At 44.6% G+C, this 18476-nt stretch overlaps 1 protein-coding gene across 2 annotated transcripts in view; it reads right to left on the bottom strand.

Moving 5' to 3' along the window:
* Window positions 1-6615: 6615 nt before the first annotated feature.
* The window catches only part of LOC117891449, a 32077-nt gene continuing 20216 nt past the window's right edge, over window positions 6616-18476 (bottom strand). The window contains exons 3-7 of one of the 2 annotated variants that reach the window (XM_034796929.1): window positions 9806-9907; window positions 9304-9412; window positions 8334-8507; window positions 8136-8249; window positions 6616-7300 (exon numbers count right to left, since the gene is read on the bottom strand). In XM_034796929.1, the coding sequence (XP_034652820.1) occupies window positions 7161-7300; window positions 8136-8249; window positions 8334-8507; window positions 9304-9412; window positions 9806-9907 (639 nt within the window). In that variant the 3' untranslated portion in view covers window positions 6616-7160. Of the gene's footprint in view, window positions 7301-8135; window positions 8250-8333; window positions 8511-9303; window positions 9413-9805; window positions 9908-18476 lie in introns of both variants that reach the window. The other variant, XM_034796928.1, reaches the window with a different exon arrangement.

Below are 18476 nucleotides of genomic sequence, written 5' to 3'. Positions count from 1 at the left end.
ACATAATCTGAATCGAAACCCAAACCCAAAGCCAAAATTCAAACTCAAATAGAAGAACAAACAGAAGAGCAAACAAAATCTACTGCAAAGTGCAGAAATCTTCCATTGGGGAGTGAGTGAACAAATGTGAAATTACATTATGATTGGTCCTAGAACTGAGATTATTATGCAACTGATTCCACCCACTGATGGATGTCCTGCCACAGTCCGGAGAGGTTAACACATCCGTCTGTAGGCGGGTTCGCAGGGTGCGTGAATAATTTATGCCCCAACAGTTGCCTAATGAGACGCCACTGTACGTGGTGCATGCGTGTCGTGATAAATAAATACGGCAAAGACACCTTCTGGCCATTGCCATTGCGATAATGCTCGGCGGGCGCACACACACGGAATCTAAATTTGAATATGAATATGAATAAGCATTCGTAAGTCGCACTAAACACTAAACATGGAATGTGTGATTTGGCTAGTAATGACAATTTAACCGACAGCACAAATCATAATGTGCAACATGACGCGTGGCACACTACACATGCAGCGTGCAACACACACACAGGAGCGAGATAACAGTGGTCTCGTGGTGCATGACAAATAACCAAAATGGAATATGGAAAACATGTTGATCTGCCCCTCCCCCCCAGACACGCCAGTCCCCAGCTAGCAAGCGCAATAGCCTTTACATACAAATGTATGTAAACATATGTACATATGTATGTGAGTACATATGTCTGTTTGTCTATGAAAAATCAATGAATTTGGCAGAGCAAAGGCCCAACCAGTTTGAGATCTGTTCGCAACCAAAGTGTTGGGCAATTAGCAATGGGACAGAATGACACTGCCACTGCCTGACACTGCCTAACATGGCCAAAATGCAGTTTCATGCAACTAACAGGTCATCCCCCCGTATCTCTGCTGTTGCTGCTTCTGTTACTATCTTGATTCTCCTTCTGCTTCTGCATGTAAAACGTAATCCAATTGAGATTCTCGAGTATTATTTAATTATTTATAAACCCAGCTGGGACAGAGGACACAAAACTGTGTGCGTAGATTTATGTATATATTTTATGAGCTGCAAATTGAGTGAGAAAGTCGAGTTAGTGACAGTTTCTGAGTGGCTGCTTGGCTAGAATAGACGACGAAAGACAGTGTGGACTTAATAGGTAACTGCTAGTCGACAGCCTCTCGCCCCATACTGATTGCAATTCAATTATTTAAAGCTAAAATGGGGCACGGCACGGGCTGGTATTTTTCATGTGGTCCATTCGCAAAATACATTTATTCATTTGTGTTGCCACGCAATTGATAGAGAGTGGGGAGTGGGGAACAGGCTTGAATGGAATTGAATAGATGATTGATGGCCGGCTGCAATCTGCAAACACACAAAAACAGTTGATTTAATCAAGGGCGATGGAGCAGTAGCACGGTTACGACATAAATATTTCTGTATGTAGAACGTACATCTAATTTATACAATTTCCCCGAACAATGGTTATTCATTTGGGCAATTTAATTATAAATTGTTAGATAGTTTTATTTGTAGAATGGATGAACAATGGCGAGAACCCCAGAAAGGGTTTCTCTACATGTTCCAAGTACCGCTGATGGTTTTTCTATGCAAATGTCCACACACTAAGAGAGATAGAGAGAGCGTCATAAAATTGTTTGCTGTCTTCCCTTTCTTTTCCGCATGGCGACAGAGGGCAAAGCAAAGAGCAAAAGCAAAATTCAATGGTCCTTGCGGCCTTCGCATATTTCACGTTACTTATCTTTATCATTGCCAACTAATTTCACAGGGTCCAGGAGGAAGGAGCAGGAAGCGGAGCTCCCATACGAGTTTTGTATCTTTTTCCAGAGGCTGAGGGTACGAAATATTTGTTTATTTCTAGTTCATATCTCTCATGTGCGCTACACTTGCTGCCGCCGCACCCCAACCCAACCCCTGCCTGCTGCTTTGTGGCATGTTTGCGCCATTTTGCGTTTTTGTTTATGTTTAGCTGGGTCATTGCGGCCATTCCATGTACATACATGTCTATGTGCCACTTTCTCTTTGTCTGTGTGTGTGTGTGTGTGTCTCTTTCTCTTTAAGTTTTTTTATTGTCTTTTGCTTAGGGTTAAGTTTTGTCGTTGCCGGGCTTTGTTTATGGGACTGTCTGTGACCCCACACACACACACACAGCCATACTGCCTGCTGCTAATCCTTTTGTTGTATGGCATTTAATTTATTTTTAAAGCTTTTTTGCGCCGCTACCCCGCAGGCACAGCCAGCAATGCGTTTATAGGCCGCAGAACAAGGCCAGAGAACAGAAGTGGAAGGGAAATACATTTTTGTATATTTTTATGCTGCTCCCCCTCCCGTTGGCTATTTGCCTAACATCAACACCATGAATATTGCACGCTCCTAGTTTTATTTTGTATTTTGCTTCGGCAGAAAAACATGCAACAGGGTCGTGTTTCGACCATAATTGGCTACAGCCACACCACACCACACACACTTATTCGTAGTTGGAGAAACACATAAGTACATGCTCGAGCAATTGGCTACAAAACTGCAACAATAACAATAACTATTCAATATGCCCCGCAACAGATGCCACACGAAACCCCTTGGCACTGACACTGACCCCGAGCTACCGGCACAGACAGCAGCAGCAGCAGCAGGAGCAGCATCTGTCCAGCGTTCTGCACTTGTAAGCCTGTTCTAATTGGCCCTCATTACATCAAAGAGTTTTCGCGTGGGGAATGCCAAGCACAAAAATAAAGCTCATCTGTGGGCGAGAGCGTGTGTCCGCTTTACCACTTGTCCGCGTGTCCACTTGTCCGCGTGTGTGTCTGTTGTCTGTTGTCAGTGGCCATGGCAATGGTAATGGGAGGGATCGACTAGGGGCCACGCCCTGAACATCTGCTGATGGCCATTGGAGGGGTCGGGACAGGAGCAAGGAGCTTGTTTTATTTCGGCTACCATTGTTGCGTCCTTGCTCTGCATGTCCCTTGCGCGCTCCCTCCGACATTCGATTAATCTGTGGCTGTTCGTTCAGTGGCTGTGGCTGTGGCACGCCGCGCTCCTGTGTCCCAAAGAAGTTGCCCAAATAATTGCTATCCATTAGCCGAACTCTCAAGCAGACGACCTTGAATGGATTTGAATGTAGCTTAATGTTTCCTCGCCACTTGACCATTTAATTAGCTGTAGATATTCCAATGGTATACTTAGGTTTGGTTCGCATTGAAAGATGTTAAAAATTGTACTTTGCTTTTATTGGAAAAACCACACAAATGTTCATTTTATTCTTGAAAAAATATTCATTATTAGTCTTTGCAATTGCAACTATATTTTGCCACTTTTTTCTATAATTAATATTAATTTATTGTTAGCTTTTCTTGTGGCTGTTTTCCTTTTATTCTATTCAGATTTTCCCGTTCGATTTGTGATTCATTTAGTTGTGGCAAACCAAATTCAAGGCTGACAGATACATTATATATCTGTTGCTTAATTAAATTGTGTGCATCCGTGACGTACTTTTGCGGAGTGGCTGGCCTTGGCCACAAACGCACGAAAGAGAGTTCAGCAAGCATCCATCTGTCTATCCAAAGTTTAAGTCACTGACGGGAGTGCTCAGTGCACTCGAATCTAATGTCCTAATGAATGTTGATGCCTCTTTGATTTCCGCTCTCCAAAATCCACTTTCACTTTTCCACTCTCCCCCACTCGCCCCACACTGACTATCGATTTCGCTGCTCGGTGTGTGTGCTCGTGTTCGTGTGTTTGTGTGTGCGAGCGATAATAATAACATTGGCCAGAGAGAGAGAGAGAGAGCTCCAGCAGGCCCGGCCGTTGTCCCAAAGTACGTGTCTGTCATTTTGAATTACAAGAGGCTTGGCAATGTAAAACGGGAACGCTTGTGGGGGCTCGGCAGGGGTGCGCTGGGGAGACGTATGAGTAACGTCTTGGATATTGCTGTGCTGTGCATTTGTATGGACTTGCGTCGGTCGCACCCCACAGCCATCTCTCTGGCTTGTGGCATAATTGTGCGTCGTTAAGTTTATTATGAAGTGGCATACACACGCACACAGCTTCAAAGGGAGCCCACACACACACACACACAGCCGCACAGGAGTGACTGGAAGAGGACTTTAAGTCAAGCAATTGGAAACTAAATTGGAATTTTTATGACAGCCATCAGGCAGGAACGTTCATGGCAAGGGCAGGGCATTGTGTGAGCGCATTTGACCGACAAGCTCTAACAACTATGAGCACACACACACGCACGCACACAGATGCCACACGCATAAATACAGTTATAATGCGTTTTGCATTTGGTAAATTTCCCTCAGGCCCCGTTTTCGTTACGGTTTGGGCCCTTTCAACGTATTAAGCGTTGACATGGCCAAAATTCACGCCTGAGTTGGCCAAATGATGTTGAGGCTGCCCCTGCCGACTGCCGCTTCTGTGGAGACTCCAACTGGGTCGGGGTCGGGGCCAATGAAAAATTGAAATGGATGCAGCCAGCAGATAGATTTTCTGCCTGTCTGATTGAGTGTTAAATTGTTCGCTTTGGTCATACAAAATGCTCATCCATTTAATATAATGGATTCGGACTCAGTCTAGGACTACTGCCTGCCCCGCACCGCCCCTTGGCAGGTTTTTTCTGCTGACTTTGATTCTGGCTTTGGCCTCCTGCAGCAGCAGCTCACGCCCCCCTCCCTTGGGAGTGACTTTTGATGTGAGCATACAGCATAATAAACGATACACTCGCAGTCGTACTCGTACTCCTAGTTGAATGTAAACACACGAGTGTACTCCTCCAACTGAAACTATTGCCTGGGTACACCCCACTCCCGGGGCCATGGCAAACAGCTTTTGGGTTTCAGCAGTTTTGCGGCTCTGAAGTTTGCTCGATCTGTTGTGGCTAACATCATCATTCTGGCTGGATGCTGCTGTTGTTGTTGTTCGCTTTTAAAGTCAAGTTTTGGTTTGCAATCAAATTGGCAACAAATCAAACTTCCATGGAACGAAAGCAGAGAAGACGAACAGAACTTATCCGAGTTACCTCCGTCCGTCAGTTTGCAACTTAAAACTGGCAACTTAATTACACGGATTTCTCACAGAGTCCGGCTGAGTCGTTGAGCCGCTGAGAGTGTGTCTGAAGTGCATTATGCCGGGTGGCTGGCTCTCGTGGCAGTAAACTGAAACGCCACGGCATTCTTATGGCCAACTCGATGAAGACAGGCATCAAGTGTCGCCTACAGGCAAGCCAGCATCTTCATCGTCTTGGCTCGTCTTCGTCCTCTTCGTTGTCGTCATTCTCATGAACGTCGTCGTCATCATTCTCGTCACACAATTTAGTTTTATTAACTGAAGCGAGTGGCGGCAGGAGACCGATGCAGGGTCCAGCAACAAAGTGAGAGAGCTGATTCTGGTGGCTCCCCAAATGGCTCGCCCAAAGCTGCCACTGCCGCAGCCGCAGCCACTGATGGCCCCTTAAGTCACCCATACAAGAAGCCATTTAATTTTTATAGTTTGCATAATTTTATTATGTTTTATTTGTTCGTTTCTTTTGGTTTTTGTTTTCTTTTTTCAGTTTTTGTTTTTTTTTTTAGGTAATTTACGTTACATTTAACTACACAGACTTAGTGGCTAGAATTACTCGTTTCTGCAGCTGCTCAACTATTTACACGTACACATATCCTTGGGGAGGCTTTGATTTTGATCGGAACTCCGCTCGCTCTTTAGCTAGTTCGTCTGTATTGCACATCTCTCTCTAAGACAGTTAAAAGTTTTGTCCTCTAATTAAAAGTTACTTTACTTTAGTGAATATTTTGCGTTATTTTAGACAATTACTCGTAGTTTATTTTTGATTACTCGATTCATGTTTCTCGTTCTCATTGTGTTTTTTTTTCTTTTGCGATTTTTGGTTATTTCTCTTTTGATTAACAACAACTTCTGGCCAAAGCCTGCTCTCATGCGTTCCACTCACTTTTCCTTTTTTTTTCTATAACTTTTACCCAATAATTTATTTACAGCTTAGCTCTGAACTTCTCGCTTTGCCTTTCGAGCTAAATCAAAATGCGTAATCAAAATCCGTTCTAATCAGTTGAGTGGTTCTCTGTGGCTCAGTAAAACTCCCCCCATAAATCATAGCCACATCCAAAGTGATGGCTGACCAGAGTTCTTAGCCCTAAGGAGGGGGTAGGATATACATCTGGTAATGGGTGTTTCCGGGTGCTCGCTACTATTCGGTCAGTTCTTTCGGTCTTCTTTTTGAGTCTGGAAGTGTCTCCCTCAACGATCTGTTAGATACTTTACTTCCACCAGTTGATCTGCAGTCTGTCTGCCAGTAAGTGTTTGGTTCAGAGATAAATACATACAATTTACGAGATATTAGATAAAAGCTCTTTGTGCTCTTGCACTCCAAAAAAAAGTAGTTCGAGTTTCGCTCTGGCTTAAGTTATTTTTGTAGAATTTAATGGCTTAAGAAATCATTTAATCTTTTTATGAAACATTTAAAAAAATAATCTGTAAACTTTTGCTCTCGGTTTTTCTTTTTTTTTGCTCTCTCAAATATTTATGTACTCGTACGTATGTATGTATGTATGTATGTATGTATGAATGTATGTATGCATGTGCATGAAGTTGATAGTTTTGCAAAGTTTTTCCATCTTCCTTTTTTACATGTGCGTATCTGCTGCATGCTGCAAGTTTTTGCGCTCTATCTCTGTCTAGCTGTCTCTAGGTTGCGGCGTCTTGGGAGCACTTCTTTGGGGGTCTTCTCGTCTGTTGTTAAGTGTGAAGTCTGTCACTTACATTTACACTAACACATTCACAAAATATTAACACACACACACATGAAGATAGAAAGGGGTTGATTGATGGCTTGGCATCGTGTATGTACGAGTATGTAGAGAGATTTTGAGAGATTTCTTAAGCTTGTTTCGGTTTCTGTTTAGTTTAGAGCTTAGGGTTCTGGGATTCTGGGACATTAGTACGTATGCTCTGATGTGGCCTTCACTTCTATGATTAACGTACGAGATAGAGAGAGAGAGAGAGAGAGAATGAATTAACTAGTTTAAGATTAGGGGCTAAGATCTTCCACTTGGCTACAAAAATGCATTCCTTCGGCAGTTGCCATTGCCAGTTGGTGTTTCTGCTCTTCCGCTGGCGCCTCTTACGAGATCTTCATATATACACTCGTGTGGAATATCCGATAGCCGGTGGAAATGATTATCATAATCATATGCAGCTGAGATTGCATTGTCTTGGTGGAGCCGCCCACATGTCCGTGATACATGGCCGCCGGATTGTCGCCTGTGGAGACCGGAAAGAGAAGAGCAGAAAAGAAATGAAATGAAATGAATGGGAAAAGAAAGCAAAGCACCAGCAGAGGGGCGAATATGAGAATGAAATTTGTACACAAATTTAATTAAAATCGTGAAGAAGAGAGAGCGCACTTACGAGGACACCCGCCACATACATATATGTATGTATATGTATGTATATGTATGTGTGCTCTGCCACACACTCGCGGGCTTAACTAACAAAATGCTAATGAGCGACGTCGCTTCATCGCGCCAGAAACTTATAAATTATGACTGGATCCTAACTATGTGGGTTGGTCTTTTGTTTGCTCTGCTGCCTGGTTGTATCTTTGTGTGGGAGAGTGTGTCTGCATCTGTGTGTATCTCTGTGTGTGTGAGTTTATGGCCTGGCTTTAATGGCAGTTTGCCTGCGAAATGGCTGCTGCTACTGCTACTGTGTGTCGTCGTCGTCGTGGTGTGTCGTGTGCGGGCATTTTTAATCCACATGCTTGCGGCCGTGTAATTTTCATAAATTACTTTTATTGTTTTCTCTGTTTTCACTCGCGTGATATATGGACTGCAAATGAGCTGCACAGGAAGCGCACAAACACACACACACACACACACACACACACACACACGGTAGCAGGGACAGATGCATTTCTTTGGTTTATTCAAAGTTTTATATTCCATTTTGCGCTGATAATTGAAATTTCCATCAGGCAGATAGCGGAATGCCGAATGCAAATGCATGCTGAACGCTGCCGCTGAGCGACAGACTAATTGCATTTCTGATTGGGCTTCTGGGTTCAGGGTTCGGGGTTCAGGGTTCCCTCTCCACTCACCTTTGAAAATGTGCACCAGGACACTGGCCGGCTGTGTGTTGCTGGCCACGCAGGTGAAATTGCCCGAATGTTCGCGCCGTGTCCGCTGGATGGTAAGCTCCGATGATTGAAAGTCTGCAATTGGGAAGAAGAATCAATGTTGCAGGTTGATTTGTGTGGAGAGCTTGCCGCGTGCCGCATGCCGCATGCCGCACTCACCTGGCTCCGTGGACACGTTAATGCCCCGATCAATGTCGTAGTTAATCATGCGGTTGTCGTGATACCAGAATATATACTCGGATGCCTCCGTGTTCTGCACCACGCGGCACTGCAGCCGCAGCGTGGAGCCCGGCGTTAAATATCGTATCGGGGGCCCAGAGATTTCGGCGCGTGCTTCTAACCGAATGGAAGGGCGAAAGAGAGAGCAGACAATGAATTTGAGTTGCAGGGCAGTTCTATGTTCTCGTGGCTGAAGCAACTTTCAACCCAACATCCACAGCCTGATCCAATTGCCAGAGCCCAAGCGAACTCTTTAGCTCTGACAGTCCAAGGTCAAATCGAGTCAGAGTCAATTTTCTTTTGCCGCTCCGAGTGCAATCAATATCTCTCAGAGCTCCAGCTCCAGCTCCATCACCAGCTCCAGCTCCAGCCTTTCATCCCTTTACACCATCAGGCCAGAGCCAAGAGCCAAGAGTTGGCTCAAGCCAAATGAGGGCTGTCACATCAGTTTCCATGTGTGCCCGAGTGCCAGAGTGGCTTTGTTTTTTGGGCAAAAAGGACCCCGAAGTGGAGACAGGGAGGGCCATTAGGCGCAGCACATTCAGAGTAAATTGTTTGTTAAATTCAGAATAATGTGCGTCAGTTAGCCAAGGACAGCGCGACGAGTTGAGAACTTGCTGAGTCGTTGCCATTTGGCCCGGATTTCCCCTCGACCGTGTCCCAGCCCCTGCTGCCACCTGGAACATGGACCGCCCTCTGGCATATGGACATTTCTAATTTCAGCTTGAGCGCATCGAAAACGATGCGAAAATGTGGGAAAAAACTAAAACTGCTGCTGAGATTTTGCAACAGAAAAAGGCAACACAGCGTGAAATTATTGAATGCAGAGAGCCGTAACTTGACACAAGTCCAAAGTAAACCCGAAACTAGTGGCTGAATGTGGGACAAATGTGGAGGCCTCTCTACTTACCGACGACACTGAGGTGCAGGAATATCGATGTGGGCGGATGTGTGGACACCTGGCACTCGTAGACGCCAGCATCACGTAGCTGCACGAATTTGATTTGCAATGTCCAATCCTGCAGGCGAGAACAAACAGCAGCCCGAACCAAGAACAAAAAATATAGACAAAAATAGAGAGAGAAAAAGTTAGTATTAAAAGGCCTGTCCAATGGAAGTCAATTTGCTGGCAATGGTTGGCCATTGGTTGGACTATTGCAGGAATATTTTGCAATATTCCTGCCAGCATTTTTGTCACGTATCTCCGATTCCGAGGCCGACAAGGCGAAAGGGCCCAGAGTTGAAAAGGCCATTTGGTATGCAGGTGACGGCGATCCGATTCCGATCCGTGGCGATGCAATCAGGTTTCCTTCTGTCTCCGGTCACCAGACCCAGACCCCGAGCCAGACCCAGACTACATGCCCCACGTTCCTATCGGCCATCAGCGATGTAAATTACTCTGCGGAACTCACCTCGGAATGCTTCAAGTGCGTGGCACTGAAGCGCTCATCGCTGCTGTACGTTGTTAAGCCGACCGTAAGTAGATGATAATCCTTTTTGCGTATCCACGATACCTAAAGAAAAGGGAGAGGCAAGCAGAATGGCACGGGGATTAGCAGATGGGTTGATGCCATTAGCCGAAACACAATGGACGCTCCAAGCTCAAGGACTCTTTTTTCTTTGAATATTTAACATATGCCTGGACTGGGTCCGGCATTGGGTGGGACTCGGACTGTGTTTGGCTTCTACTCTTGGGTCTGCTGTTAAAATGTTTGCCAATCCATCAAGCGACGGGGACTATGACGATGACAACAACTTGATGATGATGCAATTTTCCCAAAAAGGCGGCAGATACAAAATGGATGGAAGGGCCAGCACCAAGGGCAAATCAAAAAGCAATTACGTGTAGGAATTGCTACAACAGCAACGCACAATAACAACAACAACAACAACAACAAACAACGGGGAAAAAATAAGAGGACGACAATCAACATAATAACAGATTGATTGATCCTAGGTTCAAAGTTCGAATTGGCTACCTTTGTATCTGTAAATAGACAAACAAACAAATAAATGTTGAGGGCGTGTGCTGAAGAGGCTGAAGCCCAATAGACTAGACCCACTGCCCCACCCCCACACTCGTGTCCCACTCGGTGGATGTGACTTTAGCCAATCTTAAATGACCATTAATCATTTCTTCGACTTTTTCTTTTCGTTTCTCGCTTACGTTTTTTCCAATTTTCTGTTGATGATGAGAGCTGCTAAAAAACACATCTATTAGCTGTCCATATGGGGTTATTGCCTGATGCCTTCGAGAAGGGGAAGGCCCCCATCTAAGCGCGTGTATCAATCAATTTTCAATTGATAAGAACCTTTATTTATTGGCCCAACAGAAAAGTAACAAAGTAAAAAGCAAACTTTTCCTCCAAATATTGACACACGTGAGCTCCAAACTCAAAGTTGATGCTGAAGAAAACGAGCGAGGAAATACTTGAAATTAAGCTGAACGAGGAAATTGTTAAATCAGCTGCGTTTGCTTTTGCGTTTTGCCAATAAAAACGAATTACATTTGCCGTGCTTAAATGTTTAATGCGGCGTATACGCAATGTGGCGCAGCGAAAAATTGAGAGGGGACAGCAGTCGAGGGAACAGTTTCACTTGCCTCCCCATGCAGCTGACGGCTTAAATAACATACTTTCAGTTTGGTATAGATTCTCTTTGCTTTTTTGTCTTGAGACATATTTCCAACGGGCGGGCAATCGGCAAAATTTGCAATTGAATAGCAAGAAGGAGAGCGCTGGCAGTCGTTTATTATCAAGATTTTGCTGGCATATGCTTATGAAATCTTCAGATATATGCTTGTACTTTTCTATATATCTATTCAATACAATCTGTAACAGTAAAAATCGCGTGTGTGAGGCATAAATTGCGCATAAATTCCGTTTTGGCCCCAAAGCTTCTAGTCGCCAGACGGCGACGACGACGACGACGAAGACTACGGCGACTCCCAGAAGGAGAAACACATCTATATCTATGCTTTTTTTTTAAAGGATTTTTATGATATTTATGATGGTAAAAAGGACGGGGCGAAGTGGAGTGGGACTGCGACTGGGACTGAGACTGAGACAGGACTGCGACTCGGACTTGGGACTTGGACTGGGAAGTGGTACGTGTCGGCAAATAAACCATGCAGCTAGCCAGCAGAAGATACGAAAAAACAGGCAGAAAGCAGACTCGAGTGGAATGTGTGGATGGGAGCCAAGTGAAGCCATCAGCGCCAGCGTCGGAAATGTGGAGAGCAGAAGTAAAATGTTGCGGCAATTAATCAAAAGCCTGCGAATTCCGCTACCCCCGTGGGGCACAACTTTTTGTGCGTCTGCATACGTGTGTGCGAGTCGAGTGTGTGTGTGTGTGTGTGTGTGTGTGTGTAGCGCATAAATCTCAGCTGCCACTCCGCAGGCTCCCGCGGCTGCTGTGGCGGTTGCGGCGATTTCTGCTCCTGCGGCGCTACATCTGCGGCACGCAGATAATTGTTTACATTTTACCTTTTCGAGCTTTATGTAAAATAAAAAGTGACGCGTTATTTATGGCCGAAAGCAACAGCAACAGCACACACACCACAAATCATTGGTTAGCAAATTTATGGCAAATTTATGCTAACTACTTGTCCCCTTTGTGCCACAGCGGCAGCCGTAGCCCATAGCCCGTTGGTAGACCACATATTCGGAAAGACGAGTGCTCGCCCCCGGGGGGGCCTACCAATGCATTTATCGGAAAATCTCGATGCCTGACAGCAGCCCCCACAGACGGGCGTGTCAGTGCAGGGCCGGGGATCGGGCGGGACCCACCTGTCTGTCTGTCGGCTGTGGAGTAATTGCATGCCTTGGTGGCTAAATCTATTTCCACCCTTACCCTCCCCTTCTCCGAAGTTTGAATTCACTTTACATTTTTTCACACCCCCCCTTCTGCCCACCCCCACCCCTTGGTTTGGTACAAGTTTTGATTGGCTTTTGTTCTTTTGCATGTTGTTGCATGTTATTGACGCACATTTCTGTGTGCTTTATGTTCCGCTGTCCAACCAATTTCCGTTCTGACACAATCCCAATGGCCAACAGAAAACTTACACAGGTCGACATGGGGCGGCAGCGGGCTGCGGTGCCGGGGGAGCTGCAGAACTGTTGTAAAAAAGTAAAAGCAACTTTTTCAATGTGCACAACTTTTTAACAAGCGATTTTAATAAAATTCTATTTGGAAACTGCAACAGTAGCCGCCATTTTGGTTGCAACTTCGTCTGCCCACACAAAAGGCATTCCCCAGTGCTAGTTGTGTATGTGCGTGTGTGTGGGTGTGTGTGGCAAAAAGAAAGAGAGAGAAGAAGAGAGAAGACTGCACTCCGTTTCGAAAGGGCGTGTTGACTCGAACGAGATGTTTGCGCGGGGAAATCAATGTTGAAATTCTCAGATTACAGGAATAAACTTGAAGAAGGTGAAGAATATGTGTACATAAATGTGTAAAAACAAAGGAGTACCTGTGTATATTAGTGCAGCACGGAAATTAGAGCGTTCTCGATCAAATGATTCTTGGCATTGGATTACTCTTCATTTAAGTCCTTCTCAAAATGCAAGTGCATCACCCATTCGTTGCTCAATAGCTGTACATATGCGGTATATTCTGCGAGTATCTCTCCCTTTTTTATTAAGCATTTAACTTTTCTTTTAATTTTTTTGGTGCAAACTTTTTTGTGGCAGTTGCAGTGCAAATATGTTGCAATCCGAAAAAAAGTGCACTCAGTTTAGTGTCACGCTATTTGCCGGCCACTTCTGTAGGAACAATAGGGCGGCTTTTTGCATTCGAGTTGATAAACATGTTGAATTGTTCCTTGTCAAATAAATTGACTGCATTCCCTGTCGAGGCAGATGGACATGCCACAAACGGGACAAAAACTACAATTGCCCTGGAATCTGCTGCACAAATATCTGCCGGGTAATCTACATTTTTTTGTGATCTCACCCGCTCTCATGCGTGTTTCCACACAAATTTCAGTCGAAGTGCATCAAATGCTGCCAACCAAAAGCGTAATTATTGCCCAAAAGTTAAGACAGAGAAGAAACCTTTAGTTGTTTTTCTTTTTAATCGGGGTTCATTCCATCATTTTCGTTTTTCAATTCAAGTCGATGAATACCTTCCCACATTCCCTTGCAAACAAACATTCATTCATACCATTCATACATAATTGAGGCCAAATCATACGAAAGTGGAGCTCAATCTAGCGGAAATGCGTTTCAAGTGCAATTACTGAACATCGAATGCAAAAATACCAATTTCCATAATTGCCGGGGGATGCGAGGGGTTTGATGGGATGGTTAAAAAATAAATAAAAGAAGTCATAAATTACGAGTCATTGGCCACAACCTTGCTGGTGTACAGCGATCCTGAGTGGAAAATTGAGCTAATCATTTTGGAGACCGCCCATTGATTCAAGAGGAACGTTTACATCGAGGGGCAAGTCAAGCCCTTTGCTTTTACATGGCAAACGTATCAATATTAATCATTAAGGACCTGGTGCTCTATTTTCTTTCTCTTTTGATGATAATTAGATTGCATTTAATTGGCTTTAATTACTGAAAGGGATTCAATATTTTCCATCCCTCCCAACCAACTTAAAGCCTATCATTAACGTGTTCCGGGACTGCCTGTAGGATATTTAATGAGCATCCACACAATCCTCCACATGGAAAATAATTGGAAATGAAAATTACCATGGGCCAACTATTCAACGGCTGTCAACTGCGTGAAAGGCGATTGTTTGCCGGCGGCATTTCCACATTTAATGGCAGCAGTCACAGGGCCCCAATTCGAGAATTATTTGGTAGGCAAACAATTAATGATTGCATAGCAATTAAAATAATTAAGACTTTATATGAGGCTCAGGCCCTTTGGGACTGTCACGGCATTGAACTTTTCCCTATGCCCCACACACACACCCACACCCACACCCACACCAAGCGTCCTGCTGCGGTTCAGCATAATTGTTTTAGGGTTTGGGGTCAGACCCCGAAACCTTTTGTCTTTCACTCACAAAAGTTTATAGAAATGATGAAGCCATTCTCCATACTCAAGACACGGACTGTGGAGCACAAAAATCTGGGTCAAATAGTCGTATTCCCCTTTGTTTGGGACATTTGTTTTAATAAACATTGTGACAGGCAGGCAGGCAGGCAGCAACAGCAGCAGCAGATGGAGCAACATCAAGGAAGGACTCTCCGAGTGGGCGGTCTTGTTGCCTTTGACTGTGGGTCTGTGGAGCGCCTTCATCAAGCTGTCGACTGGAATGTCTTATTAGCTGGCAAACAAGTCCAGTCTCCATCCTCTGCCCTGTCCTGCCTCTCTACTCAGCTCTGTCCTGTCTATTGTCCTGCTTGCGTGTCTGCCCCTCCTTCAGCTGCTTTAATTACGGTTAAGTCTGCCGGCAACAAAGTGATAATGATTTGTATTCCTTCAAAAAGGTTTATGGCAATTTTCGTGCACCATTAACTTCTTGGAACATCGCCCCCTAAGTGGCTACGGCACAAGTATTGCCCTGCCACCTCCTGCCACACTTTTCCAGGCTTATAATAAGCTTAACCTAATGTTTGTGTCACCATGTGGCTGCACTGGACACACAGATACTCCCAGAGACTGCCACACTCGCTCTGAATGGTATTTCTAATTAAATTGGATTCTCGAAACGAACGGCCGCAGGAATATTGCTCCGGCTGCTCTGCACTTGAGGTGACCAAGGGGCATTTGCCAAAGAGCTGAACTTCCAAATTTGACAAATATTGGCCAGAGTCAAAGAGTCAGCAAATACAATTTGGGTATTAGATTCGATATTTGGACTCTTACGTGGGAAGCGTTAAAGAAGTTTGAATTGCTAACATCATTCTGATGGCGTTTAAAATTACAATTTTCATAAATAATTTATAAGGAAGCAAATCTAGCGGATTTAATTCATAATCAAAGCCAGCCTGCAGCCATCGCAGAGCAGCTGCAATTCCAGGAGAGTGTCGCTACCCACGAACCTGGAGATCCAGCATTTTCTGGCCATATTTTGTTTGCCGTTTTGCTGTTGATTCTGGCATGCACGAAGCAGCTGTGCAAACAGCAAACAGCACATAGACACAGATAGAGATACAAAGATACAGACAGACAGACGGACAGACAGACACATTAGAGCTCGAAGGTCATTGCAGCCATAACCGAGCCGAGGCAGTAAAATATTTTATAATTTTTTATGTTACTCGTTCTACAAAAAGAGAGAGCTCTACAGCGACAATACTGTTTTGCGAATGCATGAGTGTTGTGGGGGCCGAGGACTGCGACGACGACTACGACTACGACTGTGTTTGTTGAGGTCCTTGCTTTGTTTGCCCTTTTTGGTGCGGCTGGCGACTGGAACTTGAGTGCAAGCAGCAGCTTAAGTCCGCACACACAGCAAATGGAGGCCAGACCGTAAAATTATTGAATGGAATGCTCCGAGAGAAAGAGAAGAAGAGCGAGACAGAGTCAAAATAAAACGTTGAAATGGCATGAGTCTACACAAGTGTGTGTGTGTGTGTGTGTGTGTGGGGGGAGTATTACATTGTTGGCACAATAACCAACCTCGCAAAAGGCATATAATTCATGTGCCCCAAAACAGAGCCGAGCAGAGGGAAACTTAAGCTGGAACTATGCAAAAATTATGATTGTGCAGAAAATATGGGTTTGTTTTGTTTCGATTAAGCGGAGCAGCGGTTCCTGTGTTCCGGCTACCGTAGCCCCAGCCAACCCTTATCAAAATTTGTGGCTAAATTATTTGTTTGTTTATTTTTGTATTTTATTTTTTGTGTGTTCACCAACTAAATGGCTTCTGTTCGGTTTTGGTTTCTCTCTCTATTGCTTGGACCGGGGCGATTCCCATTTCCCCAACCTTATCTGATCTTAAACTTTGCAAATTATATATGCATAAACGTACACACAAACACACATTGTACATGTGTTTGTCTACGCATCCTGCTGCTTCTCCTGCTGCTCCTGTGCTCCTTCTGCTTAAATATTTGCTTAACCTTTTTTATCTAAACGACTGATCCGATGGATCCGAGCCGTTGGCTCCCAATGAAGAGGCTACCCCAAAGCGTTAATTTTCATAAAATACCATTTTCGGTATTTTCTTTGCTGGAAAATGGCAAAAAACATGCCAAGAGGAAACGGCTGCCAAAGCTTGCCATCGCCCCGCCCCCTCTTTCCTTATATATGTATCTATTTTCTAATCTGCATTGGAGAACATTTTCTAGAAAATTATAAATAAATTACCTTCTATCTCGCCAGCAAACTGAGACTGAGACTGAGGGAGTGAGAGAGAAAGGTGGACATTTTGCAAGTTTTTCAGCATTTAAGCTTTTGGTATTTTCTTTTGTCGGAAGCCTAGACGACGCACAGGCGAAGTCGGCGTGCTGTGAGCACATTTAATTACTGCTACTTTTCTCTATGAAAATGTCCCCGAGCGAGCGAGCGAGCGAGCGAGAGGCGAGTCCAGACATTAAAAACGACAATTTATCTAAAAAGTAATTAAGTGCTCAAGTCGTACAGACACACGGCTGCTGCACGGAGCACAGGGAGCACAGGGAGCACAGCAACAGGGCAATCATGGGAATCAGAGACAGCTCAGGAAGCGGATGGCAAGTGCGGAGGGGGGAAGACGGCACGACTGCAATTCGTACGAGGAGCCGAGCAATGTGTAAACGAATATACATATGTATATATATATTCTTATCAAGTGTGGGATACAGTGTGCTCTCAGCATAAGGGGCAGCTCCGCCAGGGAACAAAATTTTACCTCTCTCTCGGATCGAGGCATTTAACCACTCGGACCAAGGACATCTGCATAGCACAGCGCTCTTTCAAAGAAATAATATTTAAATGTAATTACTATACAAGAGACATCAAAGAAGAGATTGCCTGGTTCCATGGCAACTAAATACAAGTTATTCAAGAAAAATAAACCAACGAGAGACAGGGCCGAGCGTTCACTGTACCTGGGGTATATTTCGCTGCTCCTGGCTCTGGCTGTGTGGCAGCCGTGTGCTGTGCTGCTGATTTAGTTCAATTTATATGAGAGCAGAGGCAAGTGCAACAGGAATGAGAGGACAGGCAGTCCGTTTCCCACTGGGTGACGGCTGTCGGGACAGAGCGAAGGACACACACGTATTTGCTTAGTTTATTTTAAATGCCGTTTAAGCTGATGCTCTGGGATAATACCCTAATGACATATTTTACTGTCTGTCCGCCCTGCTGCCACATACGAGTGTCGTAATTCTTAATTTGAAACGTTTGCTCTCTCTCTCTCTCTCTCTCTCTTGGGTCTGTGTGTGCGAAAGGTGGAAGGAGTTTTTAGAGCAATTTGTGAGCTTTGATTTATGTGTTTTAAACTTCCAAGTAAATTTCCATATTCGGTCCCAAGGAGGATTTGTCTTCCAATTGAACAAATAATTATTCATTAATTACCATCAAGGAGACTATCCCCCCCGGGCTATAATATAGACAAAGAGAAAGGAAGTTTCTTTCTACACTTCTTACCCTCATAAAAGGCAACCAGTGTGAAATGATGGCACAACTGGAATGAACAATTGCAGCAAAATGCCGAAACAAAGGCGCGCTCAAGGAAGCAATTCATTTATTTAATGTTTCCTGCATTTTATTGTCGCCACACAGAAATTTACGACAAACGCCAGTAGAGTGGGGGGCCGCGTAAATGTTTCGTGTGTTTTCTTTGAGCAAAAAAAAAGAGGGGCCTAAGGAAAGGTGCCCAAGAAAAAGGGCCTGGGACTCCTGCTTTCACTTGCAGACAGACACAAAGGCAGTGGCCTGAAGCAGACATTTCTATTGCGATTTCTGCAGTGCAGTGGCAGCGAGGGGTTTGGTTTTTTCGAGTGGCAAAAATGGAAACATGGAAAACATGGCCCGTGCCGATGCTTTAGGTGTGTACTTCCTGCCCACTGAACCCGTTCTGCGCTCTCTCTTTTACTTGTATTCCACACAATGCCATTGACATTTACAGGCGGTGCAGAAGGGAAAGGGAGCAATGAAATGAAAATGCTCTGCGTGCATTTCGAGTCCCAAAACAGA

The sequence above is a fragment of the Drosophila subobscura genome, chromosome E (genome assembly GCF_008121235.1).
Source record: "Drosophila subobscura isolate 14011-0131.10 chromosome E, UCBerk_Dsub_1.0, whole genome shotgun sequence".
Taxonomy (NCBI): Eukaryota; Metazoa; Arthropoda; class Insecta; order Diptera; family Drosophilidae; genus Drosophila; species Drosophila subobscura.
Note: the sequence above shows the minus strand (reverse complement) of the source record. Positions and strands in the feature narration are given on the sequence as shown.